General features: G+C 38.6%; 2 protein-coding genes and 1 long non-coding RNA gene across 3 annotated transcripts; 2 read left to right on the top strand and 1 right to left on the bottom strand.

Moving 5' to 3' along the window:
• Window positions 1-29: 29 nt before the first annotated feature.
• LOC145217089 (uncharacterized) lies at window positions 30-1,484 on the top strand. Its single transcript, XR_013857357.1, has 3 exons — window positions 30-130; window positions 520-607; window positions 1,432-1,484. It is a non-coding gene; the product is annotated as an uncharacterized LOC145217089 (long non-coding RNA).
• A 4,610-nt stretch (window positions 1,485-6,094) lies between these two features.
• On the top strand, window positions 6,095-11,022 carry LOC145211554 (uncharacterized). Its single transcript, XM_080080048.1, has 8 exons — window positions 6,095-6,105; window positions 6,345-6,549; window positions 6,811-7,061; window positions 8,449-8,545; window positions 8,811-8,946; window positions 9,299-9,453; window positions 9,722-9,827; window positions 10,260-11,022. The coding sequence occupies exons 1-8, from the start codon at window positions 6,095-6,097 to the stop codon at window positions 10,424-10,426; spliced, it is 1,128 nt and encodes a 375-aa protein (XP_079936174.1). The 3' UTR covers window positions 10,427-11,022.
• A 1,691-nt stretch (window positions 11,023-12,713) lies between these two features.
• Window positions 12,714-14,534, bottom strand: LOC145211538 (uncharacterized). The gene is made up of 4 exons (XM_080080047.1): window positions 14,370-14,534; window positions 13,773-13,988; window positions 13,255-13,461; window positions 12,714-12,991 (listed from the first exon to the last, which is right to left on the bottom strand). Exons 1-4 carry the CDS (start codon window positions 14,532-14,534, stop codon window positions 12,794-12,796), a joined length of 786 nt encoding a protein of 261 aa, XP_079936173.1. The 3' UTR covers window positions 12,714-12,793.
• Window positions 14,535-24,289: the final 9,755 nt, after the last annotated feature.

Here is a 24,289-nt window from a genome sequence, read left to right as displayed (position 1 = left end):
CCTTTGTAACGAATTATGTCACAGATACAGTTTAAAGTTGACAAGTTCACGGGCATAGTGGTGATACATTGTCACTTTCTTCGACATGAGGATTTGGGAATGATGATGCTTGTGGATATTATTAACTCAAGTAGGATATTAATAACTCATATTCACTTGATTCATTGAATACCGTTTTAAGCACAGTTTTAAAAGGCAAAATACCAAACAAAATCTAAAACAACAACTTTAGGGTGACATATTACTTACACTTTATGCCTATCAACTTATTACTTCAAAACAATATTTAACACTTTTAAAATTGCATGCAAGTGGAGTTAAAAAATGACAGTAACCCACAAACAAAACAACTGTGCTCTCTTTAATATTGGCTATATAGTATGACATAACAACACACCTATCGATTGTAACATGTAATTAAAGGATATTATTATATTTAAGTGTTGCGTTATAAATATACTAGACACCACATTCGATATTTTCGAAACATGGGTAAATGAAGTGCGGTTTATTTTACAGCAGAGGGAGGAGAAACGCCTGTTAGTCCAAAGTCCGGCAATGGGGGACCAGGACAATGCAATGGAAGTAGATCTCAACATGTCAAAGGGTGAGAGTGATGAACTGCTTTTAAACATTGATTTGCCTTAGAGAACTTCTAGTTAGACTCGATTCGGCAACTCTTACTCTTTAGTGCACCCTGGCGGTGCAGATATTTTTTTTGTTCCATGTATTTTGACTACCAAGCTTATCTCCTGGCCATATCTCTAACAGTAGGGCAGGAACTTGGCCGAGCGGTCTGGCGCGCCTGACCCATGTACAGACATGGAAAAACCCTGATCGGGATTCGTCCCCGGGAGAGCCCTGGGTTCGAACCCCGTGAAAAAAAAAATATCTAGCAGTTTTTTTCTGATTGTCCAACAAACGTTTGTTGTGGTGCTTAAATGTCCAGTTAAGTAGAATTGAACAGCAACTTACTCTGATCGGCAACAAAACCTTATCAGCTTTTAGCCAACCTTATCCAAATAGAATCACACAAAAAGAAATAGTAAACAACAAACATATCGAAAAGTACCATGTACCGAGTCAGCACTCTACGATTACTTTGCAATATGAAGGCCGAATGCAACCAACCTTAAAACTATACCAGCGCGAGATAGTGAGGAATTCGTGTAACAAGAAAGAAGAACTTTTACCGCTCGCATAACAAGCGTTCGGGTCCAAGGCGTAAATATAATTAAAGTTCGTTTTTACCGACACAAGTACGTAAAAAGTTAACATTTGGTCCTACCCGAAACACGTCAGTAACTTTGGTGGCCGAAATAGCCTAAAAAGTCGTTGCAAAGTCCGAAGACCTCGGACATGAATTAGGTTGTTAGGAATTTACTAAAATCATAATATTCCAGCATTAAACCGTTTTACCTTATATTGCAGAGTCAATCTAATGGTTCTGTGCCTGTTATCAGTGATGTGGTGGTAATGGAGTCTTTTTCTGATTTGGAAATGGATTGATATTTCATCCTAGACGAAAAACAAACAAATACCTTGTTTTAAAAATTGACAATGACTTAAACGTTTAAAACGAACATCTGTCAAAGCAGCCTATACAATTTCTTTTAAAACATTAAATACAATTTTAATGTTATAAAATGATACTTCATAACGTGTTACTTATACACATTTTATTAAACAAAAATCTATGTTGCGCCTACACTTTCGTGTGACCAGTGTGCTAATCCAATGTTGCTCACAGTGGTCTTCAGTGTACCCAGGGAGCTTGAGTGTATGCCCGGACACATAAAAGTCTATGCTGCGCATAAACTGGTGTGTGGCCTCAGAATACACGTCCAATGTTGCCCACAGTGGTCCTCAGTGTACTCAGAAAACTTGCGTTCTGCACGTAAACTGGTGTCAGCGTGTACATCGCATGCTACTCGTCGAAGAGGTCCTTAGAGTACTCGGAAGCCTGTGTAAATGCACAAACTAGTGGGTGGCTTGAGCGTGCACATAGAATGTTGTCCTCAGTGCACTCGGGTGCATATACCGCCCACAACAAAATGTATCCTTCGCATAAACTGCAGGGTGGCTAAGGTTTACAAACCTAATGTTGTTCACAGCGGTTCCCAATACACGCGATAGTAGAAAAATGCTTGCAAAACCCAGGCTGATAAAACGTAAAACAAAGGGAGAGGAAAAGTCAAAGCCTCCCACTGAAACATTTTGTAGCAGAACTACATACATCTGCGTGTTGAGGCGTAGGTGCACCGGATAAAGAGGTAGATGCAACAGAGGAGCGAAGTTTCGTTTCCTGTCAGACAGTTTCACGTTGAGAAGTTATTAACTCACTTTAACAGTATATCGTATTGACAGCCACAGGGTTTTTTTTGTGCAAGATTCGCACAGAACTTAAGAAGTGTTTATTCTTGCCAACAAAAAGTCGTGGTAGAAAAGAAATATGAAGTGGTCGTTATTACTTGTGATGCTTTTGCAATTTGCGACTTTCGTTATTTCAAACGAATGCCGTTTTGCAGGTGATTTTGAAACATAAATTATAGTTGGTAATGTTAACTTTGTTTATAAATTGTTAACACTGTCTTGCATTAGCTACAATTTAATGTCGTTGCATCGCCTTTTTGACAACCTTGCAAACCACATTTTTTTAGTCAACCAGCGCACACTAAACGGCATGATACGACGTCACGCATTTTTTACAACGACTATGTAACCATAGCAACAAGGTTTTTGTGACGCAGAAAGAGCAACTTTGCAGCAACCTCGTCATTTGACGTCATCCACTGCTAAGTGGCGCGTGACGCTGCGCGCGCAGCCCGCTAATATCACGGTTGACTGGCTTTCGCTGGAGCGAAGAACCTACAATGGCTCGGTTCCGGCCCCGACTATTCGATTGAAGCAAGGAGATGAATTGGAAATATTACTGGTGGGTGTGGCAAGGGTGTAGTAAACACAAGAAATATAAAATTAATTAGACGTTGTTTTTAAGTTGAACGACTTGCCTAAAACAGTCGAGGGCGGAAAATTGAACCAACTTCGATTTCCAGACAGCACCAACCTCCACTTGCACGGCCTGCATATCGACTCAAAGGCAAGAATTTTGTGTTAGTTAGGGCAGGGGTGTCAAACTCGCGGCCCGCGGGCCGCATGCGGCACACAAAGCCCTCCAATGCGGCCCACGAACACTCAACAACGATTGTATTATTTTGTCAGATATTTGTGCGGCCGTGAACATGTTCATTAAAATATAGGTACTGACGGCCGTGACGCAATTAAAGCTATTTTGCCAAAAAAATTATTTTCAAACTGCTCTAAACATATTTTGAGAGACTGGAAAGAGTATTACCAGCCTAGTAGCCATATGCGTCAGACTTTTGTACGTGTGCAAAAAAAACGGGAAGCACGAGCGACACAATATAGATTATGACGTAACAAACAATTAAAACTGATCCTCAGAATGTGCATCAAGTTGGAACTTAACCTGGGCTTTTGGGTTGGTGAAATAAGGATCTGCGATGGGGCCGTAGTAGAAGTGTATAAAACTAGATTAAAAATCACATGCGGCCCTCGGCATAATTTTCAAACTGCAATGTGGCCACCGAACCCCACGAGTTTAATACCCCTGAGGGCATTAGGGTTGAAAACTTGAAACAATTTGCGAATTGAGTGGTCCGCTTGAAAGTTGTAAACCAGCATTTCTTTCAAACAAATCCCAAATTAGGTCCGAAAGTTGGTGAATTTGCGGCACAAATAATGCCGAGTGTAAAGTCAGGCCGAAAATAAAACCCGCTTTATCCATCTCTAAGTCCGGACCCCACCCAAAAGGTCGGTCCGACTTACCACTCTGTTCTGCTTGTCACTTGCCTGAGTTTGTGAGTTTTATTTTACCAAATGGTAAAGCCCTTGTTTCAAATTAATTCAAGTCTCTATTTAAAAGCACAGGTCGAAATTTGACCAACATATGAAGCTTAATATTCCGTTTACATACAAGGTTCCCGGAGACAATGTCTTGATCCGAATCAAACCAGGACAAGAGTACCTCTACTCGTACAAGATCGAAGACGACCAACCTGCTGGAACTTACTGGTATCATCCACATCTGCACGGCTCCACTATTCTACAGGTGAACAAAAGTTGTCATTTCGGTATTTAAAAAAATACCTGTCAGTCACATGCAATAACACATGAGATATCTCTCTGTGAAACTGTAAATTGGCCAAGAAACCGTCTTCCTCTTGCAAGCTCGTCCTGCCTCAAGGCGCAAGCATTGGTGTTTTCTATTCGGGATGCAAGAAACATTAAAGACTGACATAAAACGTTTTATTCAGGTTAACAGTGGCATGGCGGGAATGCTGATAGTGGAAGACAGCAATCAAGCAACAAGCGACCAGTTAAAAGCGGTTACGTGTCCGTTCAACTGCGAGCACGACATTGAACTTCTGTTTCAACCTTTGTTGACGTACATCGATGGATCCGGCGACCGGTTTGGCAAGATCCAGGACGATTACAATGATACTTTACGTGGGTAAGTTCAAACAGTTTTATGGTATAAGACTGAAACCTGCGGCCCGCTTGACCATGCGATGAGGTTTGCAATGAACTTTAGTTCAAAATAATAGCCTACATATCCACTGAAGAATCCTCTTTTAGACAATATAAAGCAGGGGTGTCCAACTCGAAAACACTGCCGTGTCCGTGCCAATTTTGGTTTTTAAATATACTCGCGTGCCAAAGTTTGGTCGTTTTTTGTAAACACGGGATATTTTACTGGACAATTATTGGGCACTTCCCTACGCGTTGAAATCTTCACTACAGTTTGTAGCCTAGCTTTTCACGTGTAGGCTACTATTGTCACCCGTTGCCGGTTTTCCCAGACGAAACAGAAGGTTGTCAAATCTTGCTAACTTATTAACGATTTGCGGCAATTCAGAATATTCGGACAACATGTAGAACGTTGAAAGGACTCGTCAAGGAAGAAAAATTCTCATGTAAAATGCAAGTAAACTTGTATGTGAAAATCAAAAAATAGACAAAAAGTTAGTTGGGTGAGAAATCACAAAGTTTACCTATTGAATACTGGCAAAAGCTCGAGTGCCATATTTAAATGCTTTGCGTGCCACATTTGGCACGTGTGCCACGCGGGACACCCCTGATATAAAGTAACACATAAAAATCAAACTTGTTAAGTTGTTTTTTGTCGCTCAAAACAAATAGATACAGTTTAGATCAGTGGCTCTCAACCTTTCATGTGCCTTGAAATAATCGATTAAATTTGGAAATTAAATCATTTTTAACATATACTTAATTCTGAGCATTAAAAGAAGATGACTCACTGATTTTTGGTGGATGTTTATAGTGAGCCTACACCCAAAAATTTTCCGATATCATAATTCCATACAACACAGATGGTCGCATATACCCTCTGACGCAGACGTTGCCTTAATTTCCTGAAGTTGATCCCACACAAAACCCACTGGTTAAAACTGCGCTTCCGTGTTATGTGTGTACATTAAAGCTACATAGTTACAAATTGTTCGATTCGTTCAAGAAAAAGTGCAGTACTTCCAGTGGTAGGCTACCTATTTGCGATAACCAATCCCTAAACTCATCAAGTCTGTAGGCAACCACGTTCAACAAATCGACAACCACGTTAAAAAATCGGCAACGACAACCTCTTTACAAAGAAACATTCTTCAAACCTAATTGGCAACAAAGGGAAATGGCAAAAACTAAAATTCAGTTTGGTTACCACAGAAAAACATGGAGTTGTTTTTTCATTTAATCTAAATCCAGAAAGAAGGCAAGATCCACTTTTTGCAAGGATTTGTAACCCCTAATCTTGAAGTTGATTTTTTTCCAGAATTAGCTCAAGCCGCCCAGGATGTCCAATCCTGAACTCGGGTCAGAATTTTACATTTTGGCTAAACGATGACAGTGGTCTCAATCATTTCACAACCAACGGACAACTCAACCCACTTCTAACAATCAAGGCGGGAGAAATGAAGAGGTTTAGGTAAAATGATATAAAGAAAAACAAAATCTGGATAATAACAAAAAGAATAAAACGTTTTAAAGATCACTAGTCATGATCAAAAGGTAATGGTCATGAACAAAACAAACCACAGTGTTAAAATATTGTCCTAAACTCGATCTAAAAGAGACCAAAATTTAAAAAGCCCTAGCTGTATCAAAGTATGTGTAATTTTGCAACAAACAAAGCAATATAATACCTTTTTTGCAGAAAAGATTGGAAGTAAACCTTTGTATTTTCACCGAAATAAAAAGCATAGAAAAATGGCAACAAAACAACATATTTTTGTTGATGTATTTTTTAGAATGGTGAATGCAGGCGGAAGCGATATTCTAGAACTTGAAATGGTAGACAATGCAACGGGACTACACGGTTGTGAATACCAGGAGATTGCTCTGGATGGAGTTTACCTGGACAGACCTCGCAGACCGAGACAGAACAAAACACTTTTGGTATCAGCTGGTCGAGCTGACTGGTTGGTTCGATGCAATGAACCTGGCACATACATTGTAAGTTCAGAGACAGAAAATGTCGTTAAGCTTGAATTTGATTTGAATTCGGTTGTAAAACGTGGCGCTTGGTTAGCTTTATATATGTGCCTTAAGTTCTGAAACATGAAAAAAATAATTACAACGTTATAAGAGGACAAAAAAAAAAACTCAAGTTGTATGTCTGAAGTGTGTACGGGCTGCCTAATTTTACAAATTGCCAGAGTTGAAAAAACATATGTCTATCGACCGAGTGACCTAAACCATCGCTGCCTTCCGCAGATTCGCTCTATACATCTGCCAGTGGACAATGATTCTACAGGCACAAATACGCGAAGGTTTGATGGTACTCTCTTCACGCTACAAGTCAACGGACCTGTTCAAACAGGGTCAATAGGGACTGTCCCGTTACCCACAAGACCTCCATACGTCAACTTTCCGACCGACACAACACTGAAGACGAGTTTCAGTATCGAAGTCGGGCCCCAATTGACCCTCAATAGAGAAAGGTTTAAAGGCGAACATTATTTCAGGTAAAAATGAGGGAAGAAAATATTGGTTTTGTAATGTGAAGCAAAGGTAACGTTTACGAGGCAAAAACATAAAAAACTAGAAGGGTGGCTTAGCACATTTTGTTGTTGCATTTACACTACAACCTATTTTAAAACATTAATATATTTCCTATGCTTATTTTGTACTAGGTCCCATATTAGCCATCGTCTTTTATAACCTTAGTCGTTTCTGCAGGCAAAAACTCATGGGTCCCCACACATGCAAAGTTGAAAATAATGCAATTCAACAGATAACCATGGGAAAGTCGGGTGTTGTAAGGTAAAACACAGTGATCACCACTGGGCTTAAATAATAATACTATGTAGAATACAAACTACAAAATTAGATTCACCCCTGATATTGGTTGAAGTAAGTCCTATTTAACGTTTCAAAAAACTGACCCATTTTAGGGGGCTAGTAGGGTAACTAATTGGGTTCGACACACAAACTAAAAAATATATAAAAACCACAATGACTCAATCTATAGTACTGCAAAATTTCAGCCCAATCTGCCAATGTTTAAATTTCGACCAATAGAGGTGTTTTAAGCAACAACCGTTAATGTTTCTGACGTCAAAGGGCTGTTAACAAGCCTCTAACTGCCATGGTGCAAAAACGTCCACCACGAAACCCACCAACAGCAACATACAACTGGTTGCCCTTGTAACACTGTTGAGCAACAGAAATATTTAATTTGCGGTGCCCAGTAACATACAAATACGTTTTACACTTTAGGGGCTTGTGGGGTAAATGTTAGGACTACAGGGTTGAACACAACAATCGACACCTATAAATGGCATACTATACAAGAAATCCAAATTTCAGCCCATTCTGACACTGTTTTGAAACTCACCCATTTTAGGGGGCTAGCGGGGTAAATACTGGGGTTATCAACAAACAAAGTGGAATGCACATCTACATAAATATATCTACCATCTGTGTAAATTTCAGCCAAATCCATCAAACATTTGATGGAAAAACGAGTCGGACAAACTTTGGGAAGAAAAAAAAGGAAGAAAAAACAAGAAAAACAAAACAAAACAATTTGAATAAATTCAATATGTGTCCCCTTCAGGAAAGGGGACCCATAATAAATAGACCACAAGAGGCACCTTTATATGAATGTTGCATTTACTTTGTTGCGTACCAAAAACGCTTACAATGAGTGAACAGCTACCAGTAACATTCGCAAGTCATTGTAGTCGCATAGTTAGGTTTGGCACACTCATATATCACTTAGTAAGCTACGCCTGGGTTCTTTGCCACACGGCACAGGCACAGCAAATGTTTGGCGATCAACCCAATTTTGTATGCCGCCTCTAGATGACATGACATGATTTACCAAATAACAGGTGTAACTATCTGTAGGCACCTGGTAAATGTAAGTGAACATGTACAATGGAGTTTCCTCAACACAGTCCCAACAGAAGGACATCCAATCCACATACACATCAATCATTTCAAGGTAGTATTATCAATGGCAATTAAATCTAATTTTCAGTCCACCATGAGTATCATTGAAATTTTACTGTTGTACTTATCAGACAGGAAAGAATCGTTTTGGTCTTTTGGCCATAACAATTTATTCATTTGTTCAGACTTTTTTAGCCCGAACTGGTCGATTTCTAAGTTTATTTTTGCCCAACTATCTATTTTAGGGAAACCACAATTAAATAAAAAACAAAAGTTTAGAATAATGTGTTGCTACCATATGATTGTTTATCACTTAGGTGGTGGGATATGCCCCTTACAATGGACCGATCGGACAGGTAATTGACCCAAACAATGCAACTGCTTGGCTATTGTTTTCACCAGATACTACACTTGACAACAGAGTCTGCCAATTACAACATGAGGGTATCAACAGTAAGTACAATTTAAAACAGAGCCTGTAAAAGCATGTAATATTGACTTGTTTGCATTTACCAAGTGTTGCCCAATGGTCTTATTGCATAAAAGTTTTTCACCTTGAAGGCTGCTAACTTAAATGTGCAGTGACAGTCACATTTGCAAGCAAGCTTGCTGTTCCAAACCCACCTGAGAGTAACTGAAATGGCACAAAAAGTAACTAAACCGGTTTGGGAGAATATAGCAAATTCACATGCTTGCTTGCTTTGAATCCCATAGTTTCATGCTCATTTTTTAAATATATACATATATATATATGTACAGAAAGCATACAAACTGGGCTAGTTATAAATAATTATTTGCCACACAGAAACTGAATACTCCAGCGTAAAGCTTTTAAAAAACACCACCCTTTCCTACCCCCATCACGAAATGTGGGACAAAGATGTGCCAGGAACAGTTGGATATTCCCAAGCTGGTGACTACAGAGATACCATTATGGTGCCACCACTCTCAAACATAACAGTGAGTAAAAAAAGTCCTTAAAATGAGTGAGGAATGTGATTAAGTGGTTGACTGCTCAGTAGCTCACAACTACTATTTTTGTATCTCTCTTCAAAGGGTCTATTTTCTCTAATCTATAACTATTTTCTCTAATTCACATTCTACCCTATAAATTATTATTAACAACACATATAAACCGGAAACCAACAAAGAATTTGCTTACTTATTTAACCCCTAAAAACATCTTTAAATAACTCTGATTTAAAGCTTTGTGCATGATATGTTACAGATACAGTTTATTGTGGACAAGTTCACAGACATCGTGGTAATACATTGCCATTTTCTTAAACATGAGGATCTAGGAATGATGATGCTGGTGGATATTATAGATCCAGGTATAATGTTTTTTATGTATAAGTTTAAAAAAGGCTAAATAAAAACTTTTTAGGACACAGACATGTTTTTAATTATAGTTGAACAATAAAGTTTACATGCAGTTTTGTTAAATGTTGAAAAAACACATATTTTACCAGGATTTATAGGTTTACCAAACGTTGTTTTTTGCCTGAGTCCCTTTTTTCAACAATTACAAGAAACAGACTCAATGAAATCGTATAAAAGCAAAAAAATATAATAATAATTTTCCGTTTGTCCTCATTTTGGGGTCGATGGCAACCCTGTCTATTAACCATTGCAGTGAATGAAATAGACAACTTAATGGTTGGTGATATGCTTACATCAAATGTATCTCAGAGTAATGTGGAAAATAATAGACACCAAAACCACCCACTGGTGATAAAGTTACTTAATGAATGTTTACTTTACAGAGGAGGGCGCAACTATGCCTGTAATGCCAAAATCCGGTGATGCATTACCAGGAGACTGCATTAAAAGTGAGCAAGAAGTGAATGAAGCCAAACCCACAGAGCAACCAGGCAATGGTAATAGCCCAGGCAATGGTAGTAACCCACAACACAAGAACAGGCATGTATAACACATTTCTAAAACAAAAACATTTGTAATAAAGGTACACAGTTTCTAGTAGGTTGCTAATACTAAATGTTGTATCGACTTTCGATTAGCAGACTAGCTACATACAATCTTTGCAAACTTTCTAGGATATTTGCCATATGTGCAACTAACACTTGGTACAATGTTTAAGATAAACCATTTGTTGTCAAGTAAATTGGATATATGACATTAACATGCAATCCTAGTATACATATGAGGTCAAAGTCCACTTGATCTTGACTTAAGTTTAAGTTTCTTACCAATACAGATACCTAAAGCATACCATTTACCTTGTAATGCAGATTCGATTTATTGCTTCTGTGCATTGTATCCCTAATGTGGTGGTAGCAGAGTCTTGCTCTGGTTTAAGAATTGATGGAAACAACATCCTTAAAAGAATCCAAAAAATACTACAAACATTGTTCTGTTTTCAAAACAAAGGACTAGAAATTACAAAGTAGTTCAACTTTCAGAATCAAAACCATGTCGTATTTTTCAAAAAAGATTTCCACAATCGATCACTTATAATGAATGTTATTTGTAAACGGTTATTTTATTAAACAAAACAACTTTACAGTTCCTTCTTTGTAAATTCTTTGTAAGTATTAGCAGTAGCCATTTTCAGGCAGATGATAAAACAGTCAGCATAAATAAACATAACTTTAGGCTGCAGTTGTTGTTGTTGTCACAATGGTTTAACAAATAAAGACAATAGTAATTATTTGTATAAGGCAGCTGCTGGTTCAGAGGTAAACAAAACTTCACTTACCATAACAGATTGGCCACAAACTACTGACAGGTTTTTTGGCTATTATGTTACCTAAATTTATATGCAACTCTGACTGCCTTCAGCATAACAAACAATGGCACTATTTTTTTAACAAAAACTAACCACTACTGTGTATGGTCTTTCTGTCCAACAAAGGTACATGATAACCTTATGCAGTTTATTACCAAATCTGGTAACTAAAACACAAAGATTATGAGGCAGTGATATAAAAACTTATTTAACTCCACCACAAAATGTAATGTAGTTTTACCCAAATTATTGTTATGTTTTAGCTTGGCTTACCTTTATAAAAGTACAGTGAATTTGTGCTGTTACATTTTTGGTTTTGGATATTTATAGAAAGTACATAGAGGCAAAGAAATCCAATTTTAAATATATATTGCAACATAATACAAATTAAAATCCTTCACAAAACAAAAATGTTTGTTGTAGGTTAAAACATTACCTTTTCTAATTTGAAGTACTCCAATATAGAACAGTTCCAATAACTAAACCTGCTGATACCACAATGAAAACAGAGATCATTCAAGATGGATTTTTTGGGGAATGGCACAACCTTTCCAATCTTTCATTTCCTCAAACAGTCAATTTAATCAGACAATAATTTTGTGGGGTCTTGCACAGTTAAAGTCTTATATCAGGTACAGGTCTTGAACAGGAGTATTCTATAACTTTTAGGATTATAAATAAATTATACTTTGTATTTTCTAGATCAGGGGTCACCGAACCTTTTCAATGCGGTCCGGATAAGTTTAATAATGTTTCGCACGGGCCACGCAGTTTACATGACTTACTTTGTCTTTCGAAAGTAAGCCCGCGAGGCGATTTTCATAGAGCGCCAAGATATGGTTTTCCGGTGATGCGACTTTTGAACTATATAGTTAGTGTCATGTGTCATCTTACGAGCAATGCTTGTATATTCCCTCACAAGTAGAAACTTTCGTAAGGAGTAGATTATTTTTTGAAAGTTACAAAGTTATCAATACGATTTGGCAAACCAAAAAATGTAATCCAGTCCGCGGGCCGTAGTTTAGTGACCCCTGTCTCGTTCTAGACTGGATCGTCATGGGATAAGAGGCTTGGGAATTTCCGGTAAGTGGCGCAACGGAGCATACGCGTTTAAAATGTCAATAATTGCTAATACTGTTTCGACTGTCTCAGTTTCCCCTATTCTGTGTAGTCTTGACATCTACTGTGGCGCAATTGAACTGTTTTAGATTTTGGATACGAACTGTGTTTGTTGTCATTCGTGCACTGTTCTTGCACCTTCATCGCCATAATATAACACTGAAAACCACAGTTTGTGCAGTCCAGAGGGCGGTTGTGAATTACTGACTCATTGTACCTGATGATGGTACCAACGAATACATTTGCTGACAGTTCTGCCTTCACAGGTATGAATGCAGACGGGCAGATAAAAACAATACTTTTAAATGACGTAATAGTTTTCCTGGTTATATTTTGACCTACGTTAAAACGTTAAAAATGCCGCACGAGACAAAACTAATCGATTTCGTCAATTATAATGTGCTTTTGTGTTCTTGTTTTTTACAATGTAATTTAGGATTTTTGGGGCGACTTCACCCAAGCTTGAACTTCTGAAATAATAAATCCAATTTCCCGAGCTTGGTATTGCAAAACAAATGGAATTTCTACACTCTGAATGAGCTCCATTTTCTCGGACAGAATATCCTTTATTGTTTGTGAAGCTTTCATCGTTTGTCCGTCTTTGTTTAAAAATCCACCGAGCCAGTTCTCCTAAATTTGTTGAGCAATTTGTTAAAATTTGATAAACTGAAGAGTGAGGCTTAATATATTGCAAAATGCGACACAGGCCTGAACTTAACTCAATTATTAACAGCAACAACAATTTTGGTGTTACATAAAGTATAGGCTAAAATTGAATGGTCATGTCATAAATTTACAACATGGTCTCAAGTTTGCTGTTTCGTGATTATTTTAATGTGCAGTTTACAGATTTAACTAAGTTTCACAGTTGCCAACAAAACTTATGACATAACCTTCGGTGTAAAATCTTCCGAAGGATTATGCGGAGACGCGATCACACAAATGCCATAATCATCCAAAAGTTCAGGAAGGCTCCTTAACACTTTCATTGGGTCCTCAAGACGTCCAATCACGTTGCTTATCACCACACAACCGAACATGCCAATGTCAGAGGGCAATGCTTGAACATCTCCCAATATAAAACTGCACATGCTTCGGTCCTACAAAAGTTATGAAAGACAAGTGACATAGTTTAGTCAAATACATGATAAAAAAGAAGGGGTTCTTTTTGATAGGTTTATATTCGGGGAAAAAATCTTTCATTATTAACTGGAAAACTCGCCAAGTAAGACCAGGAAATTAAGTTCCAGGGTCAAACACATTTAATTGTTTTGAGCAAATTCAATATAAAATGTATTTAAGCTGTAAACTACTTTCGGGCGAATTGAGGGTTAAAAAAATGTTTTACTTTAGCATGGATTGTAGCTCGAAATTTGAGCCGTTAACAACTCGTAAACAGACGTAAACGTACAATTGATTCTGGTATCTCAGCCATCATTTCTTCGTCAAGGTCGCCTTCTTCGGTCGAATAAATTGTCGCTTTTCCGTTTTTCTTTAATTCCTCGCAGAATTCAATGAAACCTTTGCAACAATCGATACCAATAACCTCTTCAAATTTCGCTGCCAGGTTAAACGTGATACCACCAACACAACATCCAAGATCCAAAGCTCTTTTGTTGGTGCACGTCTGGGTAAAAATATGGAACCTAATAAGCACGTATAAATATACCAAACATATTAAATATTGGGGTCCCCCCTGGTCCAGTGATAACGGCACACAGACTTTGTAAAAACGCTTGAACAACTAGCTTGGTTTGGTACCGAGCCTTTTTAAGGCAAAAGTCTATTGACTCTCACTTTGCTACACTGTGTATCTGTTTGTTATTTTTTACACTATTGTTTTTTTATATAGCTAGTGACATAAATGAACATTTTACTTTTTAATCTTACAATATTTTTGTTCAAAATCGATAGTGTTTTAGGCCCCCAATGAAATTTGAGTTTGAGACTCCTGTTCTAAGGTTTGACCTATAAGGGAAAAAACAGAATATAATAAATATTCAATTACCTCGTTAACAGAAGCAAATAGTAATTTAGACACTTTTTCGACGAATTCAAAGTTTTCCGCTGGAAGAAATTCGCTCCACCGGTTTTTAAGGTATCTGGCGCCGTAATGCATTCCAGTAAAGAGGTTCAACCAGGCCATGTGCTTTTTAACATATTGCGACTCCATAATTAACAACAACACTACGGGAAGAAATATAAAAGCCGAATTAAGTGGTTGAAAATCATCATGTTGTAATTAAAGTTTCTCGATCAACGCAAAACCATTGCATTAAAACTGCGTCAAATTTTAAGGTGCAACACTAGAGATTAATCTCGTTTGTATCGTTTCTTAGCAAAAAATAATATCACAGGATTTGTGTTGATCGCATATGGGCGTGCACATGGTTGTAGACCCAGTTGGTCTTGGAGATTCAGTTCTAACTGAAAAGTTTAACCAAACGTTTATGGTTCAATAGCCCTTCTTTGTGCGTCTGTAATTGTGTGGCTTGGTTGTTCTGTAGACCAGAGGTCACCAAACATTTTTACAGCAAGCCGCATAACATTAAAAATGACACGCCTGGGCTACATGAGTTATTTATCGCAGCGCCGTTCCAACGATTAAGGTTAATTTTAAGACGTATATAATACCAAAAAACTTGCAGACTGTAGTTTGCTCACTATAAACGAATATATGTTTGCGATATTTAGCTGTAGAATATAACAAAGAAACCATTTCGAAGTAGTAAATTTTTAATACGACACTTAGTTGGGCACTGCCCCGCTGCAAAAGATTGTGATGGACTATTAACAACTAAAAATTTTGATTGGCTGCCTGAATTCCCTCACTTGACTGTAAAAATAAGATCTAATATCTGACGCTTACGATGCCAATGGTAACATGGAAATGTTTATCTGTTAGCATGTGGCAATATTTGAAAACGATGCCTCGGATGCCGGATTCGGTTTAACACCTAAAGCTGGTTGTTAAACATCGTTCTTGTGGTTGTAAAACACAGTAAATCCATTCATTCTTGTGGTACACATACACTCCGTCACTCTTACACAATTGGGACATTGTATAATTTGAACTACTTTAGGCGATTTCAGTTTTCACCAGATTAACATCTTTCTCTTTCCGGGCTAAAGGTGTAACTGATGTGGTTTAACGCGTTAACGAAACATGACACAACTACATGACTTCCAAATAGGGTAATGTGCTGGCCACAAAATAAGGACATCTTTACAGCGGGACGGACAACATTAAAAATGACACATCTGGGTCACATAGGCCAGGGGTGTCAAACTCGCGGCCCGCGGGCCGCATGCGGCCCACAAAGCCCTCCAATGCGGCCCACGAGCACTCAACAACAATTGTATTATTTTGTCAGATATTTATTGACGGCCGTGACGCAATTAAAATTCTTTTGCCAAATATTTTGATTTTAAACTGCTCTAAACAGAATTTGTGGTACTGAAAAAAGTATTTTCAGCCTAAGCCATATGCGTCAGACTTTTTATACGCCTATTGTGTGCAAACAATGCGAAAAAACGGGTACCACAACCGTCGCAATATAAATGATGACGTAACAAACAATTAAAATTGATCTTCACACTGTGCAGCTCACTCTGTGCATCAAATTGGAAATTAATCTGGGCTTTTGGGGCGTCAATAGTTAGTATATATGTGATATAAGCCTATTTCTTTACATCTGTAATTTTAAAATAAAAACCAGCAGGTAATTGGCGGCTGTTGGTGAAATAAAGATCTGCGATGCGGCCGTCGTAGCGAAAAGGTTGTTTAAGTGTATAAAACTAGATTAAAAACCACATGCGGCCCTCTGCATAATTTCCAAACTGCAATGTGGCCCCCGAACCCCACGAGTTTGACACCCCTGACATAGGTTATTCATCGCAGCGCCGTTTCAACGATTAAGGTTTATTTTTAGAAGTATATAAAGATCAAAAAACTGGCAGACCGTAGTTTGGTGACCCTTGTTTTAGCTGTGGGATTCAGCTAACTAAAATAAAAGTTTGAAACGAATGCTTGCCTCATATCTACATCAGCTGAACTGCGAGAACACAATATAAAATCGTAATAATTCACAAATTAAAATAGATATTTATCAAATTTTCACATCATTTTTAAACAAGTGCGACTACCAAGAAATGCTTTCCTTGTGTTGAGTAATCCGAATTAAACCGAACTCATCACAGCTTCAGACTTAATTTCGTTTTTTCTGAAAGCAAATTTCATTCTGCACAATGTTTTGTTTTTCATTTTGAACAATGTTTTGTGAAACCAAATAACTCTATATTATAGGGTAGAGCTACTAACACCACAACGCAAATGACAATCAGAAGTCGATTGGTTATATCTCCAAAAATGCTCACGGTTAGGGCTATTAGGGTCGGGGTAAGATATTAGCACTTCAAATTCAATAAAACTAACCCCAAAAATTAGTTACTAATGTTAAAATTTTAAAAACTTATTTCCCAACCCAACCCATTTATAGCCGCTAAATAAAAAGTTCAGCTCTTTACGCCCCCTAATCTCCCGAGGTTGTCATTTGCGTCATGGTGTTAGTATCTCTACCATAACGAGGATGGCCGACTAATTGTTCTCGTCACGCACGAGTGACACGGGATTAAATGCAGCACAGAGGTAATGTTTTGTGCTTAGAAATAGGAAGTCTCGTTGCAAACGACTGCATTTTGCAAATAAAATGGGAATCACTCACTGCGCAGTGCCCGGACGTAATTGGTCTGCAAGATTTGCCAAGGCACAAGGTGTCAAATGCCCAATTTTTCTGCTGGCGATGTGGAATTCTCAAGCAGGCGACGTAATTAAAGTTTTGTGCAATTAGAAGATATTGTTCATGCATTTATATCATGAATCCAACAAGAATAGCCCTTTCCTTCAGACAAGTGGATGAATATGTCATGTGACATCTTGTGCTGATTCAAATTGTTGTTGTTTTTGGCTCTCTTTAAATCTTGGGACTACAAAATGTTTGTAATTCAAAGTTTGTTGTAGTAGTAATTCAAAGTTAAGTCTTTATTTTGCCTGTTTGGTGCAAAAAAGAACACAAATTTTACAGCAACATGTTAATCCAACCCATTTTGTTGCTCGTCCCCTTTGCCAGGTCAGAGCATTCTTCGTACCCCCCAAAAAAACTAAAGGAATTTTCAAATATATATTGCTAAATTAAATTGCTTTTATAGCTCAATTAAACGTTTGCAAACCGTTTGTAGCAGATTTACAGCAAGACTACATTGAATGCCTCCTTTATCTGTGCATTTTTTCCTTACTTTGTTCTTTGTTTTTTATTGCTGGCAGCAAGTAAAGAAAAGCATTGTTATGAAACAATGAGGCTTCTTACTGATTTACAACAATTATTTGTAGATAATTGTTTTTAAAAAGCAAAGACCGTAATGACATGATATCATTTACAGTTCCAAAATAAAAGTGTACTGTGAAATCTGTTTGAAAAGCTGCTCTGTGGCCCAAAGATCTTCGTACCCCTTGATGTTCAATCTCGTACCCCCAAGGGATATGGGTACTCCCAGTTGGGAAGCCCTGCTTTAAATGCACAAATTTCAACTACACTAGCCAACATTCCACAAATATTCTGCATTAAATGACTCGCATCAAATGGTGAGATTTATGTGTCTTAACATCAGAAACTACTGCGAGCCACTGCTGACCTCGGATACTGACAATGACAAAAGCATAAATGATGGTGTTCAGTGGATACATGAATACAAAATACCCTGGGGAAAATGTTCTGATGCTTTAATGAATGTTCTTCAAGAAAATCGAGTACCCAATGCCATTTTGAGAAAAGAACTTATACATGTAATAATTGATAAAGTTATGCAGGTAAAAACAGTATAAATAATACAAAATAAATCTAATTTTGATGTAATCCGAACAGTAGCGCTGTTTAGTTTTTTTAACATGTGCATTTGTTGACATTTGTGCAAAAATTTCAGTTTACGAAGAGGGCAGGAAAAAAACCTGGAGCGCATTGCTTATATGGTTCCAAACACAACCCAAAACCAAACTTCTTTGCAAAATTGGTTACTGGAAGAGTTTAAAAAAGCAAAATCTGAATGGGATATGCAACATACAAAAAATCTCATGAAGCAGACTTATAACGGAAATTAATAAATAAAAACTCCCCTGTGCAACTCGTGCTGACACAATGGCCATTTTTGGCAGACTTTTTCTTTTCCATTTTGGTAAGCTAATGGTAAAAGAGACTTAGAACATTTGCCATCAACCATTGCCCATCGCAGGAGGTGCATAGGTCAGCAAAGTGGAATTATTGCACGTTTGGTTTCTTATCTAATTTGTTGAATCATGCTTCAGGTCACTGAAATTAAATGCTCGACCAAGTGTGGACACAGTGCTAAAATCCATAAGCACCAATACTCACAATTTTGCAAAGAACAACGCAAAGTCCTCTGAAGTGGTAGGCCTTCTTGCTGTTTTTTTAAGGAAGATGGCAAGACCATATTTTAAGGTAAGTGCTGCATTTTTTGATGACAATGCACAGTTCACTCCAACAAAAAATGCACTTTGTATCTAGGACGAGTATCAGTTAAGCACTATATAGAAGAAAACGAAACTACTGTAGCGACTCTGCCGACCCGCATTTATCAAAGCGTGTTAATTGTGCCTTTTTCTCGCGTTCTCTTTCTTCGCTTGTATGACGCGTTGTATTTAGTCATTCTATTTTGGACGTCGCGAAATAAACAGTGAACGCTCGCCACACTACTCCTTATGTTATAACACTCTTTGAGTTTGCAATATACATTCATGTAGGTGTATGTTTTAAGTATAAACATTTTATTCTAGGGACGTACCTGCCATTGCCAAAAATTGTAAGGTCATTGTTGAAAAGCGACATCACTACAGTCTGCACAAACTTTGGCGGCAAACAACCGGCCTTAACACAGAGCAGTGGGGGCATTAGTAGAGTCGGGATTTAACTAAACAAAAAAATAGTGCAGTTTTTATTAAAACTTTGTTACAAATATTTAAATAAAATTTAGTGAACTTGTTTTAATATCAGTACTTCCACTAACTAAAATTTATCACTTACAAAATTGTACCATAGAGAAAATAATTTTGAAAAGTAAGACGCAACAGCTTGAAATAAGGAGATGCCTGACACAAAAATCCAAGTGTTTTTGTGCGACTTATTGAATAAATCGCTCTGTTTAAAAAAGGGGGTCTGGTATACTTTCATGACCCAACGTCATAACTACGTCATGCCTGTACATACACCAATGACCTTTACATATGATCAACTACGTCATAGTACGGATACGTCACGCACATAATGACGTCACTGTGACGTCACACATTTTCCCTATCACCCGACGAAAATTTCCCACTTTACGAAATACATATCGCAGAAAGCTGAAAATTGGTGTGTGACGTCATCAAGGCTTTGGATGACGTCATGCAAAAAATTACGTCAATCGGGTCACGCTAACTACATCTATTTAACGTCTAAACTTACTCGCTAATGCAAAACACCTCTCGCTCGCCGATGACCCTGCGTTTGCTCACTTAGGTACAATGACAAACAAAATTTAAAGTTTGTGGACGGCTGCAGTAACCATAATAAAAAGTTTTCATATTATTACAAAGTTGTATATTACTTCAATGTCATGTTTTGATAATAGTAAAAATGTGTATGTTAATTTTATGTGATGTACACTGTTATAAAATTCTAACAGGTTCGGATGAGCTGTGAGTTTTTAAGTGTGACGTCATAATGCCTTGGGGTAGGTCGGTGGGTCAAAGTGGGTGAAAGTTAAATCCCTTGTAAATATTCGTGCCAAGTTTCGAACCGAAAGCTCAAGTACATTTCGGATGAGAGGCCGACAAAGGAGTGCACCTCGACGAAGCTCGACCCGCTTCAAGCGGCCGAGTTAAGAACGGAAAAGCCTATATCGGCACCTGGTATACTTTCATGACCACAAATTCTCGACCTCGCTACAGCCAAAGTTGAGATCGCAGAAGGGCGACCGAGACATTGTTGGAAAGGCCTATCCTTCCTCTCCAGCTTGCACCCCCCCCCCGCGTTGCACCCCCATGGAAGTGCGTCACCTAGCGATCGTTTGAATAAAGGTAGTTTTCGCATAAGTGTGACGTCACAATGCCTGGGGGTAGGTCGGTGGGGTCAAAGTGAGTGGAAAGTTAAATGCCTTGTGAATATTCGTGCCAAGTTTCAAATCGAAAGCTCAAGTACATTTCGGATGAGAGGCCGACAAAGGAGTGCACCTCGACGAAGCTCGACCCGTTTCAAGCGGCCGAGTTAAGAACGGAAAAGCCCATGTCGGCACCTGCTATACTTTCATGACCACATGATGCAGAACCTAGCAGTTGTTTGAACCGTTAGCATTCCGTGTCACATGTCGTTGCTTGTATAATTAAATTTACTTATTGTAAGATTTAATTGCTTATTACATTTTTCGTTTTTTACCAACCAGCCGGGCAAAAATTTATGCAAACCAACAATCTTATTTGCTTTCCATGAAAATAACTTAAATCTAATCTTATAAACCCAATTGCTTCACAACCTACAGTACCCTGCGAGAATTTTTAATAAATAATCCTCATTGCAGATTTACTACCCAGGAAAAGATGAAAGGTATGCTTTGCCTATTGTCATTGGGTTATAACTGCCACGTGCACGTTTTGCTGTCGAAAAGGTATGTGTCATGTTTGCCGAGATTTACTCTTATAGAAGGTATAACGTAGTGTTAGCCAGAAAATGCGACTTTTCATTAAAAATCCGGTAAATACGGTTTAGGCTTAGGCTATACCATTTTCGTAATGGTTAATCCTGCACCGATGCCAAATATATTTGTTTCATGTCTGCTCACGTACGAAAGAAGCATCCTACCAATATGGTTTTCGATGCAATCGGTCCACTACTCTATAGCAATTTACCAAATCCGTGAAAGAATGTTAGCTACGCTTGATCAAAGGCAACACATTTTTTTTCTTGGACCTGTCCCTAGCGTTTGACACAGTCGATCACAGGGTTTTGTTGTTGAAGTTGGAGCATCAGTTTGAAATACAGTAGCTACTTAAGTCATCCTAAACAATGCACACGCAAATGCAACATCACAACTGCTAAACGTAACATGCGACTTTCCCCCAAGTTCGTATTTGGCTCCTTCACTCTTTTCGCTAAACGATTTACCAACGGCAGCTAATTTCACTACGAAACTTTTTGCAGATGACACGTGTTAAAGCAAGTCATCAGAGTCTCTGAGTGATCTACATGTAAACGTAAACAAGGAACTCATTTATGTTGACAACTGGATGCGGCACAACAAACTATCGCTTAACACAGATCAAACAATATTTTTACTGTTTTGTCCTTCCAAACGCTTAAACACGCCGAAGTTTTCGATGTCCATAGGATCGCAGCAAATACAGCGATCGACGGAAACTAAATACCTTGCAGTTTATATCGACGACCAGTTGAAATGGGAGAAACACATTGCTCATGTGGAGCCAAACCTAGCACAAGCCTGCGGTTTAGTGTTCAAGCTACGTGACTACTCTGCGACAACAGTATCTCCGTATTATTTACTACTCTTTTGCGTACCCCTATCTGCAATATGCCGTCGCGGCGTGGGGCAGCGGCCACACTGCACCAATTAAAACCAACAACATTAAACATAACAAAATTTTGCGAACTATCACTCGCATGCAGCCCTTACCGGTGTCGCGCTACCCAACTATATCATGACTTGTGTCTTCCAAAATGTAAAGATATTTACAAACATGAGGTAGCCAAACCATTACATGCGTTTCGTACTGGTACACTACCTTCCATATGCAACTCCATGTTCACGCATATTACGTCAGTACACCACCACAACACCCGAAGGGCTGAAAACTTTCATCCACGCGTAAACACCGCGTTCGGCACAAGAACAATTTGCCATCGAGGTTACCACACGCCATCAAATCTCTGCATACCAGAACTCGTGCTAGTTTTCAATTTTTTTCTTTTGTGTTTTTTAAGGGGTGTTTTAGTTTTATCTTAGTGTGGTTTTACTTTTTTATTCTTTAGTATTGTACCATGAAACGAGATTATACTTAGACATATACAAAAGACCGAAAAACTGCCGTAGGATTCGGTCTTTTCAGACCAACCGTCCGGGTCGAAGGCCAGCAGCACTTTTTACAGCGAACAACATCATAGATCTCGTCATCGATCTTACACAAGCTGCATGACGAGGAGATGCTCGACGGCAACATTCTCATTGTCGCAACGAACTGTCCTTTTGACACCCGGGTCTGTCAATGGGATCACAGGAAACGTTGCGAAGAACCGACCTTGTGTTTCCGTTTGGCGGATTTCATTTGGCCAGCAGAACCCGCGGGTACAACCGTCTCATCCAACCGGACGTACCCCGCTAGGCTCGTGCGGTCGGTTGCGATCCTACGGCAGGATAATGGAACTGTGATGATGAAGTGACTATGCAAATAAAATTTGACTTGTCTTGATCCAAAAAAGCTTCTCTATTTCCCAAATGTGAGCATTGTTTCATTGACATTTTTAAGACCGTTCAGTCATACGACTTTACAGTGACTAAATTCAACTATGGTTCCTCCAAGGGTTTTGTGGGAAACTATGCAAAACTTTGTCAAAGCCCGCTATTCCACATGTAAATTTCTACAAAAGATTGGATAACTTTCAAACAAATTGTTTCGCAAAACACCTAATAACAATGTAACTCGTCTACTCAAAATTGAGTGTTTGCATTGACACTTCTGATACAACATTTTTATTAAATAATGCAGACAGAGAACTGGTCTTAGTGAAAAGCCATCACACCACGTCAAGGTGCCAGTTGTTGTGATGGGAAAAATTTTGCCGGGCGGGATTTTTTCCATTTTCTCTAACACGAGGGCTCAGAGCTCAGGTGATACCGACAGGGTTGAGACCCGGAGTCGTGGCACCAGTCTTTCATCATAGCCGCTTGGGGAACTATTTACATTTATATCTGGTACAGCGGGTTGCTTGCAATGGCGTTAATGAGGTCGGCGAAATACTGCGACTTATCTCGCATACGTCGCCACATTCATTCGTCTATGTAAGACGGAATAAAATCCCGGTAAGCGCCGTTCATGCGTTTAAATTTGCGTTTGCAGTCACACCACAAACTTTCAATGTCGTTAGTGTGTACTCCGGCTGGAGTCATAAAACGATGAGAATGGTTGACGGTTTGGTGCTGGTATTGTTGTGGCAAACCTGTAATTGAACAGCACAGCAATTACATAGCAAAACATGTCAATAAAAACAAATTACTAGATAGTTGATTGTAAGCAGCCCAACTTGGCCGCTTGAAACGGGTCGAGCTTCGTCGAGGTGCACCCCTTTGTCGGCCTCTCATCCGAAATGTACTAGAGTTTTCGATTTGAAACTTGGCACGAATATTCACAAGGCATTTAACTTTCCACTCACTTTGACCCCACCGACCTACCCCCAGGCATTGTGACGTCACACTTATGCGAAAACTACCTTTATTCAAACGATCGCTAGGTGACGCACTTCCATGGGGGTGCAACGCGGGGGGGGGTGCAAGCTGGAGAGGAAGGATAGGCCTTTCCAACAATGTCTCGGTCGCGCTTCTGCGATCTCAACTTTGGCTGCAGCAAGCACCAGAACTACTGGCCATTTCGTGATCGTACGAAATGATTTTAATTTTGCAATCTTCTGCTCATTGGATTTATGTGATTAAAAGGAACCCAATATCGTCATAATTCGGGGAAACATAGAAATCATCATTCTGAATATGTTTTCCTCAATGTTTTAGACATTTTAGGGTGTTCTAAATTAACAGGTTGTTAAAAAACGTTAGGTTATTGCAAGAACAACGCCAACAACCAGTGTAAAAATG

This window comes from Phallusia mammillata, chromosome 1 (genome assembly GCF_965637545.1).
Source record: "Phallusia mammillata chromosome 1, kaPhaMamm4.hap1.1, whole genome shotgun sequence".
Lineage (NCBI taxonomy): Eukaryota > Metazoa > Chordata > Ascidiacea > Phlebobranchia > Ascidiidae > Phallusia > Phallusia mammillata.
Note: the sequence above shows the minus strand (reverse complement) of the source record. Positions and strands in the feature narration are given on the sequence as shown.